This window comes from Leucopleurus acutus, assembly GCF_964270905.1.
Source record: "Leucopleurus acutus genome assembly, chromosome: 2".
NCBI lineage: Eukaryota > Metazoa > Chordata > Mammalia > Artiodactyla > Delphinidae > Leucopleurus > Leucopleurus acutus.
In genome coordinates, this window is record NC_139143.1 from 114,376,585 (window position 1) to 114,395,373 (window position 18,789).

The 18,789-nt window shown below is 40.0% G+C and overlaps 3 protein-coding genes across 3 annotated transcripts in view; 1 reads left to right on the forward strand and 2 right to left on the reverse strand.

Annotated features, from left to right (window-relative positions):
* LOC309957735 (DBIRD complex subunit ZNF326-like) overlaps positions 1 to 853 on the reverse strand; it is a gene marked incomplete at its 5' end in the record, with an annotated part of 19,734 nt that extends 18,881 nt beyond the window's left edge. Inside the window, 2 exon segments of the mRNA XM_082833133.1 lie at positions 364 to 834; positions 836 to 853. Of these exon segments, the coding sequence (XP_082689259.1) occupies positions 364 to 834; positions 836 to 853 (489 nt within the window).
* Positions 718 to 12,631, reverse strand: LOC309957736 (DBIRD complex subunit ZNF326-like). Its single transcript, XM_082833134.1, has 4 exons — positions 12,522 to 12,631; positions 10,548 to 10,592; positions 3,116 to 3,151; positions 718 to 3,020 (listed from the first exon to the last, which is right to left on the reverse strand). The coding sequence occupies exons 1-4, from the start codon at positions 12,535 to 12,537 to the stop codon at positions 2,905 to 2,907; spliced, it is 213 nt and encodes a 70-aa protein (XP_082689260.1). The 5' UTR covers positions 12,538 to 12,631; the 3' UTR covers positions 718 to 2,904.
* Positions 12,632 to 16,244: 3,613 nt separating this feature from the next.
* LOC309979056 (THO complex subunit 5 homolog) lies at positions 16,245 to 18,441 on the forward strand (the record flags this gene model as incomplete). Its single annotated transcript, XM_082865628.1, is given in 5 exon segments — positions 16,245 to 16,386; positions 16,389 to 16,571; positions 16,777 to 18,014; positions 18,016 to 18,235; positions 18,238 to 18,441. Coding segments are annotated over 5 exon segments (1,875 nt in total). The 3' UTR covers positions 18,330 to 18,441.
* Between the last annotated feature and the right edge of the window lie 348 nt (positions 18,442 to 18,789).

Below are 18,789 nucleotides of genomic sequence, written 5' to 3' on the forward strand. Positions count from 1 at the left end.
CTCAAAAACTCCAGAAGGGTTCATTACCTTTACATAATCCAAGAACTGTCCCACTAGCAAAATTGCTAGTGTTTACAAGGAAAAATGCAACTCCTTTTAACCCCTTTTAGACCAAACCTAATATCCTCACCTTTTTAATAAAGGGAGATTTGGCAAAACTTTATGAACAGTCATCTCACACTGCCACGTATTTTCTGAGGTGGAAAAACTTTTATAGGCAACCTAAAAATTATGCTTAGGACTCAGCTTTTCTTCAAAATACACTGGGATGAACAGTGTTTATTCTAGTTGAAAACCATGGTCTTGAAAGGGTTTAAAAGAGTGACTAGTGAAAAGAATCTGAAAAGATTCTGTTGTACTTACTCCTCGGCCTCGGCCTCTGCCTGTTGATGGTCCTCCAAAAGCATCATAGTTTCTGCTTCCAAACGTACTTTCAGGATAAGCAGGCGTTCCTCTCCCCCGAGAGCCTACAGGTGCAGGCTTCATATGGGGTGAAGAAAAACTGCTGTAGGAAGAGTAATTCTCTCTTCCTCTGTCCTCCATAAACCCAGGCCTCAATTTTGAACGGGAGTAAGGTGCTTCCCAGCTAGACCCGCCCTGGTTTCTACCTCCGAAAGAGTCAAGGCTATTCCGGTAGGAGCTCTCAAATCGACCACCATAACTACCTCCGAAGCGGCTTTGTTCGGGTTCATTAAAACCATAGCCAGATCTGTACAGATCTCGCCCACCCAGAGAAGACCTGGAGTCGTAAGACTCATAAGGTCCAAACCTGGAAGAGTTGCACAGTGAGGGAAAAAACAAAAGTAAGCTTACTAATGTTAGACAATTCAAAAGACAAATTATCAGATGACATTTATCAACTAAAATTCATTTATACCATACTGGTTTGCACAGTTCTACTTTTGTTCACACCTGATTAGGGCTGGGCAGTTCAACATGAGACCAGATAGAAAGCTATCTGAGTCAGTGTTTAAATATGAATTGAGTTAAGTAAACCTTAGCTTAAAAATCTGCTTTTTGGCAGCTTTCTATTTTATTAGAAAGAAAAGATTTGTCTGTCATTATTTAAGCCCAGCCCTAGTCTTGGGAAAAGTCATTTGTTAAAGTTCACAAACTACTCAAACTTTCTTTGAATCCATCCCTAATACTGGAAAATACAAAATATTTACAACATTTTGGCTTTCAATGGGGACACAAATTGAAGACTACACAGATGTAGGCTACTTGTGACACAGAAGAGATCCATTTGCACCCCCAATAATCTATATGACAAAACTGCTTCATTGTGTCTACAGCAGTCAAAATTGGGAGAGTTATCTGGTTATGAAGTTTGGCAACCTGCCAAACTTTGGTTAAGGTCAATAATCAATCCTCAGTCACTTTTTACTTGTAGACTAATAAATCTAACAAATCTAGAAGGATAAGCACATAAAATAGAACATAAAAGTAAAAGACCACCAACATATACCCTCTGCATATGAATTTTCAAGGCAGATTAGAAAGAATACATTTTATAAGGTCTTCAATTATTTGAAAAATTATTCCCTATTATCAAAAAATTATTCCCTAGTATCACATAAAATTATCACATAAAGCTACTCTAAAAAAGGGAGTGTACAGTCTCCTCAAGGTTTTAATAGAGTCAACAGAAGAAACAAATCATCTTACTTCTCACCAAAGCATGGATTACAGAAGTCGCTTATCTTACAACATAGTTTTATAAAGGCCCACAATTACACGAGATAAATGATAACATCTACATAGTTTACGCACATTACATTTACAATGTAATAGGGCAGGAAGAGATATGGTAAAACATTTAAATGTGTTACATTACTTCAATTATTTACAGATCACTAAATAGAAGGTACTATTTACTTCTGAATCCTAGTAACCATATAAAAATTATTCCTCTTTTCAACTACATTTTTCAAAACATCTATCACGTAAGCAAAATTGTTGTAACTATTTTCTTGATTTTTCTCTACTATAAACCATAATGGCACACTTGAAGCAGAAAAAAGAAAAGTAAGCATCATTCAGTCCATCCTTAAGGAATCCAGATCCTTCAATTTATGAAGAAGGACAATACTTTCAAATGTTTCCTAACTAGTTTTACTTATATCCAGTAGGAATCTTTGTGCCTCAAAAAGTAGACCCCCCTTGACCTGAAATGTGGTCAACCCTAAAGCCTGTAGGAGTTCAACTAGGTTTAAGCTTTACACAGCATTGACAGTGAAACATAAGTACAACCTAAATTCTACTGCATTAAAATAAGAAAAGGTATCATACTCATGGCTTTAATATAATGTTCCTAGTCTAGAGCACAAGTGTTTCTGGTATAAGCAGTACCTGCCAATAAATAATCTAGACATGATTTAAAGAACACTTTTATTATTACAATATGCTCTTGTAACTTACTTTAAAATTAAAAGAATAACTATTTTAAATGTTTCTTAGAAACTGAATGTTGCTAGACTGGTTCAGTTAAACCCATTCTAGTCAAAGACTGCTTTGCTGCTTTATAGAGTACCCCACCGTAGTAAAGATTTTTGGAAATTCATAAGAAAATGCTTCACAAATAATATTTCCAATAACATTTTTATATCATTTGTTCAGGACATTCTGATTGATAAGCAGTTAAAAGTAAAAGAAGAAAAAAAATGCTCACTGCTAAAGACAGAAAATCTTACTCTATTATAATGAAATGATAAAGGTTTTCCTGAGATTTTCCTAATGTCTGCCAGTGATGCTGAGATAATTTTTAGAACCATTAACACCTTTCATCATTTAAGGTGATTCTAAATAGCAAAGTTCAAGTAGCGCCACATGCCTAAGGAATAGGAAATTAGAATATCCAGAATCTTACAGTCATCTAATTATTTGGCCAAGTGATGAAGCAATTTACCTGCTACCCCCACCACCACCACTGTGACTGTCCATGCCATATGACTGGTTTAGGTAGGAGTCCATGGATCTTTGACCCCCACAGGATCCATGGCCATAGTCACGATCCATCCCTACAAAGAGTTTAAAAAGAAAAAAATTAAATGACGCTCACCTTTACTGGCACTCAAAAGAAGAATTTTTAGATAAATATCCTTGAATGTCAGACCTCCATAAGATCCGGGGCCATAATCACGATCCATTCCTAAAAGAGTCAATAGCAAAAGGTCAGTAAGATACCATTCTCTTCAGGAATCTTTGCATAAAACACAAGATATTCATATCAATCATCTGAGATGATAATTCATCATTAACATTTAAGCTAAAGTCACAACAGACACTGAAGGAAAAAACACACAGATTATAATCTACTGAAAAATCAGATTTGCTAATGAAACCTAATTTTTCAAAGAAAAACATTATCAGCTAAAAAGTTCTATATTAAAATTATCTTCAATATAGCCAATGTTTATTTGACTAGGGTACTACCATAAGGCCCTGTGTTAGGTGCTACATGGTACATAATTAATAATTCCTATTCTTAAGAAAAGTCAGTATTTAATAACATCAAAAGGAAAAATTTTTGTTACAAGTATAGTCTTCTACATCTAACTCCTCTCAAAATGTCTAAAAACACAGAAGCAGCCACATTTTAAATTAGCCCAATTGAAATTAGTTCATACAGTAACTGAAATAGGTATCTTTAAAAAGTAAAATCAGAGTAGGGCCAATCTGTGATACTGTGCCTATAAATATTTAAATCCTCAAATACTTTGAATAAAGGGAATGAATGTGAATTCTAGCAATGCAGACACTAAAAAAATTATGATACAATCGAGGCACTTAAGTATATTTTATTACACTGTAATTCCACTTACATCCCAACCTCTGACATGAAAAACAAATACAACAAAAGAGGTAATAAAATGAATTTACTATGATTATAAAATTGAAAAAATTTAAAAACCATTCAGAATGTGTTTCCTATAAAGTCCTTTAAGATCCTTCATTTATCACCCTCTCCAAGTTTTATGCACTAATAAATGTAAGAATATACACGGAGCAAATACATTAATTTTTATTTTTTTAAAACACTAAATTTTAATTATAATCATATAAATATGATTTCAGGTCCTAATAACAAAATCTTGCAACTTTAAACCTGAAAGCAACCTAAATGATCAAATTTAATCGTTTCATTTTATAGATTATGGAACTAAAAAGTCCAAAGAGATGGAATGATTTTCCTAAAGTCTCATAAATAACCACCCCTCTAGTTTCGTGCTGTCGCTTCTACATGAAACACTCTCTTCTACCACCCCAAATATCAGCTTATTGAAATTTTCTAATCTTTTAAAGTCCATTTCACATACTAATCCTTTCAAGAACATTTTTACTGATGTTGTCTCAGTTGATTATCATCTTTCTTTTGAATGTCTACAAAACTCTGTAGCTCTTACATGGTACTTATGATACTCTGCCTTATACAGTATTCTGCTATTTGTGGCCTCATTTTTTTTTTTTTTTTTGGCTGCGCCACACAGCATATGGAGATCTTAGTTCCCCAACCAGGGATGGAACCTGTGTCCCCCGGAAGCGTGAAGTCTTAACAACTGGACTGCCAGGGAAGTCCTGTAGCCACATTTTAAATGTACACTAGACTTGTGGTCAGGGTCTGATTTTTCACAAATTTTTTATGCACCCTAGGACAGCAGTTTTCAATAGCCTGTTGATTACTGAGAGTTGCCAGGACCCCTTCAGAGGGTCCACAAGGTCAAACTATTTTTATAAATAGTACTAAGATATTATCTGCCTTTTTTCACAGTGTTGAAAATTTTTTTGCACTGAAGATGCAAAAGCACTGGTGGATAGAACTGTTGGTGCTATAGCACGAATCAAGGCAGTGACACCAGACCACACTAGTAGTTGTACTGCACACTTGCAGTAAAAAATAATAAAAATGCCATCATTGCTTAAAGAATGTCCTTGATGAAGCAGTAAGAGTTATTAATTTTATTAAATCATGACCTTTGAGTACACTCTCTTTATGATATTCTGCACAGTAAAATGGAAAGTATATGTAAAGCAATTTTGCTGCATATCAGTGCATAAAGTTCCATTAAGTGCCATAGTTCTCTCCAGGAAAAGCCACTGAATTAGCCACTTTTTACAAGGAATACTATTTTTACTAAAAGGAAAGCCTGACATTCAAAAACTATGGCTTTCAGACTTGAGCATCTGGCAGACACTTTCTCAAAAATGAAGTGAAACTCACTTCAAAGAAAACAGGTAACAATATTTGTTGCCAAAGATGAAATTCAAGCTCTCACGTGAAAATTAGAATTTTATAAAACTTGAGCTTGACAGCTTCCCAATACTTAAAGGTTTTTCTGATAAAGTTGATACTAGTATTACTGAATATGACTTTTTACATTGCACAATAAAATCTGTCAATATCTGGAAAATCTGAATAACTCAATAAACCAGTACTTTTCAAATAACTAATGCCTGATATTACAGGATCATAAATCGTAAAAAGATCCATTCAAAGTGCAAGGCATACAAATGTATTTTAATATAACAAAAAGTTTATCAATATACAGAAAGTACTGAGATATTTTACATTGTTCTTTGTTCATACTAAGACTTCAAGTCAAGTTCATACTAAGACTAAGACAGCATACCTCAATTCAGACTCTCCACACTGCAAGCGCTCAATAGTCATACGTGGTTAGTGTCTACCATATCAGATAACACAGTTCTAGACTGATAAAATAGTTATCTGTCTTTAGAGTTGGTAATTATACAATATAATTTGCTCATATCTCATATAGGGGACAATTTCAACATTAAAATAAAGTTTTCAAAATAAAAAGCTTTCCTCTAAAGGCCTCATATTAAAATGTAATTTTAGAGTTAGGTTCAGTTAGGTACACAAAACAAAAAAACTTGTATTTTGTTATTTCTGCTCATTTCTATTTTGAGTCAGCAGAGGCTGCCTTTGGATACTAAATCTTTCAGTCTTTTGATTCTGTGTGTTTTTATTTCACTACAGAGTCATAAATTACTAACATTTATTGCACACTCACCTTGTGCCAGGCACTGTGGAGTACACAAAAATTAATAGAGCTACCCTTATACAGCAATGACTTGGGCTTACTGTTCATACTACTGTTACTATTCAGTTAATTAAAAAGGAAAAGAGGAAAAGTCTTTATACGTATTGCATATAATCAGTGTGATTATAGGGATATAGATTCTATAAGATGACCATTTATATATAAACGATATTCTTCCAGGTTACCAAAGGAATTTAAAAATCACTTTTAAAAATAAAGTTGTAAGACTATAACATACCTTTACTATTAATATTAAATAAGAACAAGGATATACTGTACAACACAGGGAATACAGCCAGTATTTTACAATACCTATAAATGGAATATAACCTTTAAAACTTGTGAATCACTGTTACACACCTGAAACATATAGTATTCCATCAACTATTTCTGAATAAAAAAATATATTAAATGAAAGTAACTCACTCAAAAATTAAACGGACATATTTTAAATCAAATCTGTTCTATTGCTTTGATTACACTATCATATAAATGATAAGCTCAACAAATGTTAAAACTCATGTATAATTAAATCAAAAGATAAGAGCTGTGGAGTAGTATGAAAAAACAACTGACTTATGATCAAAATAACTAACAAGTTGTATGACACTAAGTCATGAATGAGACCACTTTTTACCACCTCCACACTACTAGCATCATGATGCAGGCCACCAGCATCTCTCACCTACATTATTGCAACAGCCTCCCAACTGGTTTTCCTGCTTCCACTTTTGCTCCCTTTCTGTTTATTGTGAAGAAAATAGCTAGAAGAATTCTGTTAAAATGTAAGTCAAATTGTTCAATGCTCAGTACTTTCCAATGGCTTCCCATCTTACTCCAAGTAAAAGCTAAAGCCTTAAGATAATCTATAAGGCCCTACACCAGTGGCCCTTACTTACGGGCAATTTTGCCCCCCAGAGGACATTTGGTAATGTCTGAAAACATTTTTGGCTGTCACCAAAATGGGTAGTGGGTGCTACCTGCATCAAATGACACAGGCCAAGGATGCTGCTAAAACATTCCACAATGCACAGCACATTCCCCCAACAACGAAAAATTATCTAGTCCAAAATGCCAACAGTGCCAAAGTTGAGAAATCCTGCCCATTACCTCTTAACTTTATCTACCCCATTGCCTCTTAATTTCATCATCTATGGTCTCCCCTTACTCCACTCTAGCTATACTAGGTCCCTTGCTGTTCCTAGACTACAACAGGCATATATCCATTTTTGTACCTACTATTCCCTCTGCCTGGAATGCTCTTCTTCTGTATCTGTGTTGCTCACACCCTCAACTCTTTCAGGTCTTCACTTTCTATTGCTTCCTAGATATAAGCAAATTGTCTTTGACTTTCAATGCCTTCTGGCTACACCTCACTATTCTAACCTTGTTTTAAGATTACCCAGCAAAAATCATCTGCTGTAGTCAAGCTCATCTTCTTAAGTCTCTCTGAAGCACGGTGTACTCAGCTTTACCTTTGTTCCTGCTTTCCCTCTACCCAAAATGCTTTCCCTTTTTTTGTCTGCTATTTATATAAGAAGAATTATTTTAAAGCAAGAAGGAAATATGAAGACACTGGAAATACAACTTCCTTCCAAGAAATTTGTAGCTTGACATGTTTTCCAGTGTCTTCTACTTCATTTCAGTCGCTGGAAAATACAACACTAACAATCAATGCATTGTTGGCTTCAACTGGTAACTACTACACACCTTTTATTTCCTAAAGTCTACAGCATTCTTCCCCTAGATAGCTTCACGGCTTGCATCCTCACCTCCCTCAAATCTATGCTCAAAAGTTACCCTTTTAATGAGGCTTTCCCTAGCTTATCTCTTTAAAATTGTAACACATGCACGCGTGCGCACGCACGCACACACACACACACACACACACACACACACACACCCTGCCCTGTGTTATTATTCTCCTAGCAATTGCAATAGTACAATATATATTACTTCTTGTTTACTGTCTATTTCACCTCACTAGACTGTACACTTCACAAAGGCAGGAATATCTGTCCATTTTGTTCACTGCTTATTGATAGCTCCAAGAACAATATCTGATACACAGCACTCAATAAATATCTGTTGAAGTCAAATTACATCCCTGAAATTAAGTTCCTCATTTATAAAATGTAGATAACTCAGACCTCAGAGTGGTGTCAAGCAGTGGTGTTTACCTAAAGGTGCATTCCAAAATCATTCAAAGTAGTTCTTTAAAACCTACATAGTTGGGACCATTTACCCTAAAAATTAAGATTCAAGGGGACTAGAGTATGACCTAAACAGATACACTTTGAAACAGCTCCACAGGGAAGTCTAACAATCACCCTTAAATGAGAACCACTGTTGGAACTAAAATTAAGAGAAAAGTAAGTCATAACATTAGTAAAAAACTAATTTGAAAAGATATATGCACCCCCATTTTCACTGCAGTATTATTTACAATAGCTAAGGTATGGAATAACCCAAGTGCCCATCTATAGATTAATGGATAAGATAATGTGATGTGATATATATGTATGTATATACATGAAATATTACTTAGCCATGAAAAAGAATGGAATCTTGCCATTTGCAACATGGATAGACCTTGAGGGCATATGCTAAGTGAAATAAATCAGACAAAGAAAGATAAATATTGGATGATTTCACTTATATGTAGAATCTAAAAAAAACAAATCAAATCAAAACAAAACAAACAAAAAAGCCAAGCTCGTGGATATAACAGATTGGTGGTTGCCAGGGAAGGGGGGTAAGTATAGGAGTGGGTGAAATAGGTGAAGGGAGTCAGAAGGTACAAACTTCCAGTTATAAAATAAACAAGTCATGGGGATGTAATGTATAGCACAGTGACTATAGTTAGTAATAGTGTATTGCATATTTGACAGTTGCTAAGAAAGTAAATCTTAGAAGTTCTCATTACAGGAAAACTATGTATGGTGATAGATGGTAACTAGACTTATTGTGATCATTTCACAATGTATACAAATATGGGATCATGATGTTGTACACCTGAAATATAATGTTATATGTCAATTACACTTCAATTAAAAATAAAGTGCATGTTTTAAAAAGAAGGTCATAACAGTAGTAACAGAAATTTCTGAAACTCTTTTTGCAACACTGTACATTAAGAAAATAAACTTCTGGCCCTCTATGATTCTGCATCTCAAAGCCCTATATTTAGGCATTAAATTCAACTCTCTGTTACATCCTACTGGAGATCATGGCCTTCTATTACTCCAAACCTCTTTGCTGAAAGTACTAGTCCTACTGACTCCAGTTTAAAATCCTGGATTCATTTTTATTCATCCTTCTCAATTTTCTACTCACTACTAGGCAGCCTGAAAGTTCTGCTAATTTTCTCAAGAAATAGCTTAATATTTTTTAAATTACTATCATCACCTCCCAAGTTCAAGGTCTAAAATCCTTATACCTGAATTTACGAAACAGCCTTCTTGATAATTTTCCAGTTTTCAATCTAACCTACATGTGGATGCAAATTAAACTTCTTCTGGTAATTTTATTATATCACTCTGCTGCTCGAAAATATATTTTTCAGCACTCAATATACATTGACTACTTCCTATATGTTTAATCTTTTTAGTCAACATCAAATTCAAAGTTTCTCTAAATTCTTAGAGACGATAAATAGAAATTAACTGAATGTTAATTATTCCCATAAAATGACATGGTCTTCTTTACGTAGTAGTACATTTACTTCAGTTTTATTTAGTGAATATATTACATCCTGTACAACAGTTGAATTTTACATTTCTCTGGCAATTAGGATATTTAATTCCACTCCCTGGTGTCATTCATATAATGCTTTTTAACCTCTTTGAATTGTTCCATGTTCTTTTTGTGTTATTATCCTGACTGGTAAAGCCTTAACTCTAATAACTATCAAAACACCACCCCAATTGTATGCTGCATACCTCTTATGATTTTACCTAGCTCTGTAGTCACAACTCTTATGTCAATAAACAATCAGGCTTCTTTATGTGCTCCTCTAGACAGTTCTTTATATACTAACACATTTGGACACATTAAAGCAAATGACCTCAAAAACAAGGTCAAAATGTTACAAAAGGAGCAGTATAAAACAAAGCCAATGATCCACTTAATCTACTTTACTCAATACCAAAACCTCTAATTCAACAAAAATAACTCAGCTAGCTGCTTGTTAAGTCCTCACTCAGTTGCAGTCAGGGCCTTTTGGAATAAATTAAAGGATTCATAATTCAAATAAAACAGAGTCAAATTAATCTCAATAGCCCTAAGTTTTTCTGATCCCAAATTATCTAACTCAAATAATATATATATTATAACAACATTAACGCTGATACATGAAGAGACCAAACAATGCCTGAAACAAGGCACAATTCCCTTTTTACACTGGTACTTTATATGGATGAAGAGAAAAACTGAAATGCATTCCCTTAACTTATTTCAGAGCAAATGAAAGAGGATACTCACCATTAAAGCTCTGATAAGTATTTCTGCAAGCAGAGTGAGTGTAATCTATGAAGACACATTTAACAGAAAGGAATTAGTTCAATATTAGCAAAAATCTGAAATTATATACCCATCTACTAAAAACAAACACAATTTTTAAAATGCCATTAATGCAATTATCTGCAAAATAGGGTGTAAATAATTATAAATATTTCATATGGGAAAATACATATCCCTTTCTTTTCACTATCTCCCCAAATGGCAAGTTTATCATCCAAATAAATCATGGTAATGTAAAAATTAGTTTATAAAACCTAATATATAATAACATCCAAAAAAGGGGATCCAGTACTGATTTATATGGAGTAACAAAAAGGAAGGCAAATATGTATCAAATAATGCAAAAAGCAGGGACATCTGAGAATTGATTCTATGTAATATATAATTTTTTCCAAGTTGATATTTCTTTTAGCACTTAATTTGCTCTCTAAAGATTTCAAGATCTTATCTGAGAAATGTATATACATATATGTATATATGTGTGGTGCTATATCTACCCAGGATGTGGCATCATCACCAAAAAATCATATTGATAATTTCTCTGTCAAAACGAATTCGGCAATTGTTAAATCCTTTAGTTAATTTTACTAATAAATACTGAAAGAAAAGAATTTAACAGAGTGGTCATTTGGATACAACAGAATCCAACTACACTACACAGGATTAGTCAAAGTCCAACTAAAACAAAAAAAACACCAGAGTGTGCTACTGTTAATATCTAAACTTCCTGTTTCAAAGTAACTTAAAACTATCCACAAAAAGGTTATTCCAATCCCCTTTCATATACTTAGATTTGATATCTTTAACTCTTTGTGGCATGAAATCAAATCAAAGATCAAAAGATCATTTAGTCGGACTCACAGCACATTCAAAGATAATTCTGGGGGTTGGGTTAGAGGCTTAGAACTAGGTAGTGAACTGATTTTATTTAGAAATGCCTGGTTACTCAGGACTAAATTCAGTTTATTCACACCCCTTCTCATGTCTCCCTAAAGCTGTCATTACGTACTCATTTTACCTTGACACCCGTTCCTATAAAGTTGGCCAAGATTTGAAGACAAGTTGAAAACCAAATTAATTTTACTTCGTGAGCCTATGAAAATGCTTTAAAGAACTGGCGTGAGAGACGACTGAAAGGTACTGCTAAAACACGGTTTATTTAAACAGCAAGTCCAACACAGGCGGTTGTGCACAGGTCTGAATTTGAAGGGCATGTGATGCTGTGCCAGAATTCTGACTAACTTAAGTCCCATCCATACACCGTCCAGAGAAAAATGCTTTGGTTCACAGACATATTTCAAATTAGGGATTAAGGCCCAGGCAATGTTTGTTGGTGGATACATATCCCAGTTTGCTAACCAGAAATACCTTACTTGCCATTCTGGATAGAGATCTACTTATACTTATCACTTACAGATGCCCTTTAAACTCATCTTAAACTAAGACAACCAGGCACACGACCGTGAACAAGCCTCTGAAAATCCTATCTGGCGAGAAGTAACCTGGGTTTGGGCATTGACTAAAAGGACGATCTGGGTCGCTGCCCACGTCGCGAGTGCGAGCCGCGGCAAGGGAGGCCCGCTTGCCGCTTAGCCCGAGACCGGGAAGTTGGAAGCGTCCGGGCAATTTCCACGCAGCGGGGCGGGGACCAGTCTGGGGCCGAGTCCGGAGGCCGCGGCGCTTTAGGCGCGTCCTTACCCACACCGAGGCCGGCGCGGAACTCCAGGGTCGCGGGCCACAGCGGGCGCCGGGCCGGGGGATCGGGCGCGCGGGTCCCCACAGAGGCCGACTCCGGGCACCGGGCCCGCGGCGGGCGGGCGGCCTCCGGGCCCGCAGAACAAAGCCCACACGGCCATCTTGAGACGGTAAACAGACCCCCGGGGCAGGCCACCCCGCCTCCCGCCGCCGCGGCGACCAGCCAGAGGCCGCGCTTACCGTCCTCGAAGTCCATGGCGGAGGCTCGGGGCCGACGGCCTCGGCAGCGCTGGGCTGAGCTGTGGCGGAAGGCGAGCGCCCGTGACCCGCGGTTACACACAGCCAGTAAACGCGACCAACAGCGGCGCTACCGGCCCGGGAGCCGCAGGCCACAGCGAGGCTGGGAGGCGGGGCCGGCCGGCGCTGCCGGCCGTCGCAGCGCGGCCTGCGATTGGCTGGCGCGGGTTGGTGGGCGGGCCCTGGTGTGGGGGCGGGAAGCAGGTCTGCTGTCACGCTCCCAGGTGCTGACCCTTTAGGAGTGGATGAGGGGTAAGGAAGGTGGAAAAAAAAGGAGCCCCACAGACTGGCCGGGGTCGTGGGAAAGAGAGCTGGGTGTTCTGGAAGGTCTGGCTGCGGCCCGCCATGTTTGATTCTGGCAAGACCGAAAGGATCTGGTTGGAATACCTTCCTCCAGCCCGAACTAATGTATTATACCACGTGCCGACATTTTGCTTTTTATTGGCTGGTGATGACTGATCGGAAAATGTTAAAATCCTTATGGAGTTTCGGTCGTGGAGACGCAGAAGTCCAGGACGTTTTTAGAACTCTGTGAGCAGAGGAGAACAGATTGCTAAATAGGAAACAATTATGAGTATGATCCAAGACAGGCCATGATCAAGTTCTGAGTTTCAAGGTGCAAAATAAAAGTAAAAGTTAACAGACAGGGAAGATTTGTGGCAGTAGTCATCCAGAACTGGAAGAACAACAACGGGCAAACACACATACTTATTAACATTGTATTATTGTCACTTTGGAAATAGAGTTGCGGACAGTGGGCAAAGTCATTCACCCACAAGGCAATGTGGAAAAAGACAACTGTTAGGTCATTCTAACCCTGGAGCAGCTTGAACTCCAGGTTAGAAAACATTTTTTTCATAGCGCAAATGGTGTTAACAATGAGTTGATCACAGGATAGGAAATCATGAATCAAGCCCTTTGCCCTTCTTTGGGGTCCAAGCAATTGTGGGAACCAAGTTCCGAGAAAACAGCCCCTAGAAACAGGACTGAAGGAAAAACTCACAGGTATACTATGTTGCATTACTGTAGCCCCAAATCTGGGCAGGGCACTGTTTCTTCCTCATCACTTTCCTTCTCCACCCTGATTGATTCACCCAGTTCTCCACCCTTTTATTGTTTTCTACTTTTTTTTTTTTTCCTCCTATACATGTTTTCTATTCACCGGAGTAGAACATGTTGAAAACTGAACTCATGATTTCCTTCCTCAAACCTGTTCATCCTCCTTTATTCTTTCATCTGTGTTAGTGGCGTCATGAGCAACCACCCACTACTAATCCCAGCCAGAAGCCAGCAACTCATCCAGGCTACTCCCCTTCTCCCATCCTCAATCCGTACTGAAGTCTCTCATCTGCTTACTACCTCCTAAAATGTCTTAAATTTGCCCCCTGCTCTCCAGCTCACTGCACTACCTGAGTGAGACTCTCATTATCTCTCTCCCAAACTATTGCCATAGCTTCCTAAGTAATTTCTCTGCCTTTCCACCTTGACCTTCTCAGGCTCCTCAGGGCCACGGTGATCTAAAGGCAAATCTGAACATATCATTCGTCTCTATCATGGATTAGGTGAAGGCAAAGCTCCTTAACATAGAGCACATCCAGCAGGATCTAGCCACTGCCTGACCTGCCATCTTCCTACATTTCTCCCTCCTCCTCTCTCCCCTACTCTTTCCGTTTTGATTGGCAATTTTAAGCTACTTGCAGTTCCCAAAACACCCCAATGCTTTTTTTTTTTTTTTTTTTCGGTACGCGGGCCTCTCTGTTGTGACCTCTCCCGTTGCGGAGCACAGGCTCCAGACGCAGGCTCAGCGGCCATGGCTCACGGGCCCAGCCGCTCCGCGGCATGTGGAATCTTCCCGGACCGGGGCACAAACCCGTGTCCCCTGCATCGGCAGGCAGACTCTCAACCACTGCGCCACCAGGGAAGCCCCCAATGCTTTTTCATGTCACTGAACTTTTGCTTAGGTTTTTCTCTCTGTTTGGAACACTCCCTAGTTAACCCTTCTCATCCTCAAAACACAGTTCAGAATTTATTTCCTTTAAAAAAAACGCTCCCACATCCCACCCCCACCCCCTAGGCCAGTACTTCTCAAATATTAATGAGCATATGATTCACATTCAGTCAGTCTGGGTTGGAGTCGGAGAGTCTGCATTTCTCACAAGTTTCCAAGAGATGTTGCTGCTGGCAGTCGAACTAGACTTGGAATAGCAAGGCCCTGGGCCCTGGGCTCTATTAAAAGCCCCTCCTCTGAGTTCCCTGGACCAACCTCTGCTCCAGCACTATCTTCCTTGCATCAGATACTGTTTGGCTTTATGTCTCTCCACGTTAAAAGTCTTTTGAGATTAGACCTAAGTCTTCTTTGTATCCTAAGTGCCAAGCACATAAGTTTAACAATTAAAACTGAGCTCTCCCTGAGGTTTTTAACTTTTTTTCTTGTTATCAAGGCAAAGGAATGATTTTGTAATCTGAGGTCTTCAGGTCTTGGCATAAGTGAAAGGAAATAAACATTGGGTCACTATTTATATTTGTGTATCATGTGCACACACGCATATGTACGTGCTCACACACACACACACACACACACACCCCTACCTTACTCCCCTGAAAGAGAAAACTGCCAGACAAGGAACTCCTAACTCCAGAAGAAACCTGACCTCAGCACAAACGCCTGGAGAGCCAGAACACATGTGTCTCTTCCCTCCTTCCTTCCTCCTTCCCAAATAGGAAGTGTTCTTGAAGAGGCAGATGGCAGTGCCTGAGACACCCCATAATACTTGAGAGACTATCACATCATCCCCTAATTCACTTATGGAACAAATATTGGATAAGCACCAACTATGTGCCAAACATCCTTTTCTTCATTGTCATCTCTTTCCTTCCTCCCAGGGTCTGTACTTTGCTAGGCTCAGATTTTTACCCTGAGGGGCCAATGTTTTGTACAAAGTCTTATATCATTTCATCCTCCACATATTTCGCAAGAGGTAGAAGGTTGGTAAATGCCAGACTGGCAGAGTCCCTTGGAAAATAAAAGAGAACAGGGTGTGTAAGACAAATTAAAAAGAAAGTTACTCATCCAAGAACACATAATGAGTAATTGCTGGTTCCATATTTTTAAAAAAATTTTTTTGAGGTACAGTTGATGACAATATTATATAAACTGGTTTCATATTCAGGATAAATATTATATAGTCATGCTTGGGTCTATTGGTGTATGGATTCAACCTTGTAGACCCAGCATCATCATCAGGGTCCTCAGGTTAAAAAGGGGGCATGGGAAGGGGTTTGCTAACCTATCATTTGCATAATTGCACATAATGTGGTAAAAGAAACTGCATACCAAAAGAAGTGATCAAGAAGGCCTTAGAGATTCCTCACTTTGTTCTATGTTTTAGGCCTTCCTCAGATTAGAAAAACTCCATTAGTTTCATATGCATTTCCTCCCCCCAAAATGGAGGTAAAATTTAAAATGCAAAGTGCTTTCAAAACATAATAATTGCCCTATGGTGCGCGAGCCCTGGGAAGTGGCTCGCCGGCCAGGACAGGTCGGGGTGCAGTGTGCCCGGCTCTCAGATCATCTTCATCGCCTGCCCCAGTGGAGCACCTCCTGCATTAATGTTCACAGCCACCTCTGAGGTCTCTGCTGTTTCCTCCTGACTTCACCAAACAACCATGTCATCGGAATCGAGCAAAAATCGAAAGCCCAAAGTGATCCGAAGTGATGGATCTCCAGCTGAAGGGAAGCATAATCGTTCTGACACTGAACAGAAAGGTAAATACTACGGCGAGGAGGCTGAGGTGGACCTGTGGGACCCTGCAGAGACTATGAGCTGTACAAGTACACGTGCCAGGAGTTGCAGAGGCTCATGGCCGAGATCCAGGACCTGAGGAGCCGGGGAGACAAGGATGCGGCAGTTGAGATCGAAGATCGGAGGATCCAGAGCTGTGTGCATTTCATGACCCTAAAAAAGCTTAACCGGGGCCTTGCCTGGTGGCGCAGTGGTTGAGAGTCCGCCTGCCGATGCAGGGGACACGGGTTCGTGCCCCGGGCCGGGAAGATCCCACATGCCGCGGAGCGGCTAGGCCCGTGAGCCATGGCCGCTGAGCCTGCACATCCGGAGCCTGTGCTCCGCAACGGGAGAGGCCACAACAGTGAGAGGCCCGCGTACCACAAAAAAAAAAAAAAAAAAGCTTAACCGATTAGCCCACATCAGGTTGAAGAAAGGAAGAGATCAGGCTCATGAGGCCGAGCAGAAAGTGGACGCCTATCACCTGCAGCTCCAGAACCTGTTGTATGAGGTGATGCACCTGCAGAAGGAGATCACCAAATGTCTGGAGTTTAAGTCAAATCACGAAGAAATCGATCTGGTCAGCTTAGAGGAGCCTCCAGATATCAGCAAGGCAGAAGTCACCATGGGAGACCCTCACCAGCAAACCCTTGCACGTCTGGACTGGGAGCTGGAGCAGCGGAAAAGTCTGGTGGAGAAGTACCGAGAGTGCCTGTCCAACAAGGAGAAGATCCTTAAGGAGACTGAAGTAAAGAAGGAGTACCTGAGTAGCCTCCAGCCTCGTCTCAACAGCATCATGCAGGCTTCCCTACCGGTGCAGGAGTATCTGTTTATGCCCTTCGACCAAGCTCACAAGCAGTATGAGACAGCCCGACACCTACCTCCTCCCCTCTATGTCCAGGCCACTGTGTATGGGCAAGACAAGTGCAAGGAGATGCTGAAGAGGCACCCGCTGTCCATCATGCTGGACCTGAGGTGCAAAGATGACAGTGAACCGCACCTGACTTTCTACTACCTCATGAACCTCAACATCATGACGGTAAAAGCCAAAGTGACAACCGCCACAGAACTGATCACCCCCATCAGTGCAGGTGACTTGCTGTCTCCTGACTCAGTCCTGAGCTGTTTGTATCCTGGGGATCATGGAAAGAAAACTCCAAATCCAGCCAATCAGTATCAGTCTGATAAAGTTGGCATCCTGACTTTGAGGGACTACATACTTGACTTAGGGCATCCCTATTTGTGGGTGCAGAAGCTGGGTAGCCTCCACTTCCCCAAAGAGCAGCCCCAGCACACTGTGATCGCTGACCACTCTCTGAGCACCTGCCACATGGAGACCACCATGAAACCGCTGAAGACCAGGGCGCAGTCCCGCCTGGCCCTCCACAAGTGGTTTGCCTCCCTGGAACACGGCATCGTGCCAGTTACCAGTGACTGCCAGTACCTCTTCCCTGCAAAGGTTGTCTCTCGCCTGGTGAAGTGGGTGACGATGGCCCATGAGGATTATACGGAGCTGCACTTTACCAAAGACATCGTGGAGGCGGGACTGGCTGGGGACACCAATCTCTACTATATGGCACTTGTGGAAAGGGGCACAGCTAAGCTCCAGGCTGCCGTGGTGCTGAACCCCAGCTACTCCTCCATCCCACCCATTTTTCCAGCTCTGTCTGAACCGGAAAGGGGAGAAAACCAACAACAACGACGACAATATTCGGGCCATGGAGAGTGAGGTCAATGTGTGCTACAAGGAGATGTGCGGCCCCCGGCCCGGCCGCCAGCTCTTGACGAACCAGCTGCAGCGTCTGTGTGTGCTGCTGGACGTGTACCTGGAGACGGAGAGCCACGATGACAGCGTGGAGGGGCCCAAGGAATTTCCCAGGAGAAAATGTGTCTGCGGCTTTTCAGGGGCCCCAGCAGGATGAAGCCGTTTAAATATAACCATCCTCAAGGATTCTTCAGCCATCGCTGACCTCCCACTCGCCCCGTTGTTTCCCCCCAGACCCAACTGCTGTGCCTCTGCTTTCTGCTCTGGCGCACATGTGGCTCTTTTTTTTTTTTTTTTACATCTTTATTGGAGTATAGTTGCTTTACAATGGTGTGTTAGTTTCTGCTTTATAACAAAATGAATCAGTTATACATATAAAAAAAAGTAATAATTACCTCCCTTCCTTAGGTACATATTATATAAAGTTTACATTTCTAGAAAATGAGGTTTATTCCCTTATAGGGGCTCAATTAAACCTCTGAATTATTGCCACTCATTTTATCTATTAATATGTTATAGTCCATCATAAATTTTAATTTCCTAAGTAAATTGAGAGCAAGCTGTCTGTGACATCTGTCAACCCCACTGATGGCCAGAATTGATTTGGTGGATCTGCCCTTCTGGAAAGGTGTCCTCTTTCTTCCTGGCTCTGCCACATGTGTCT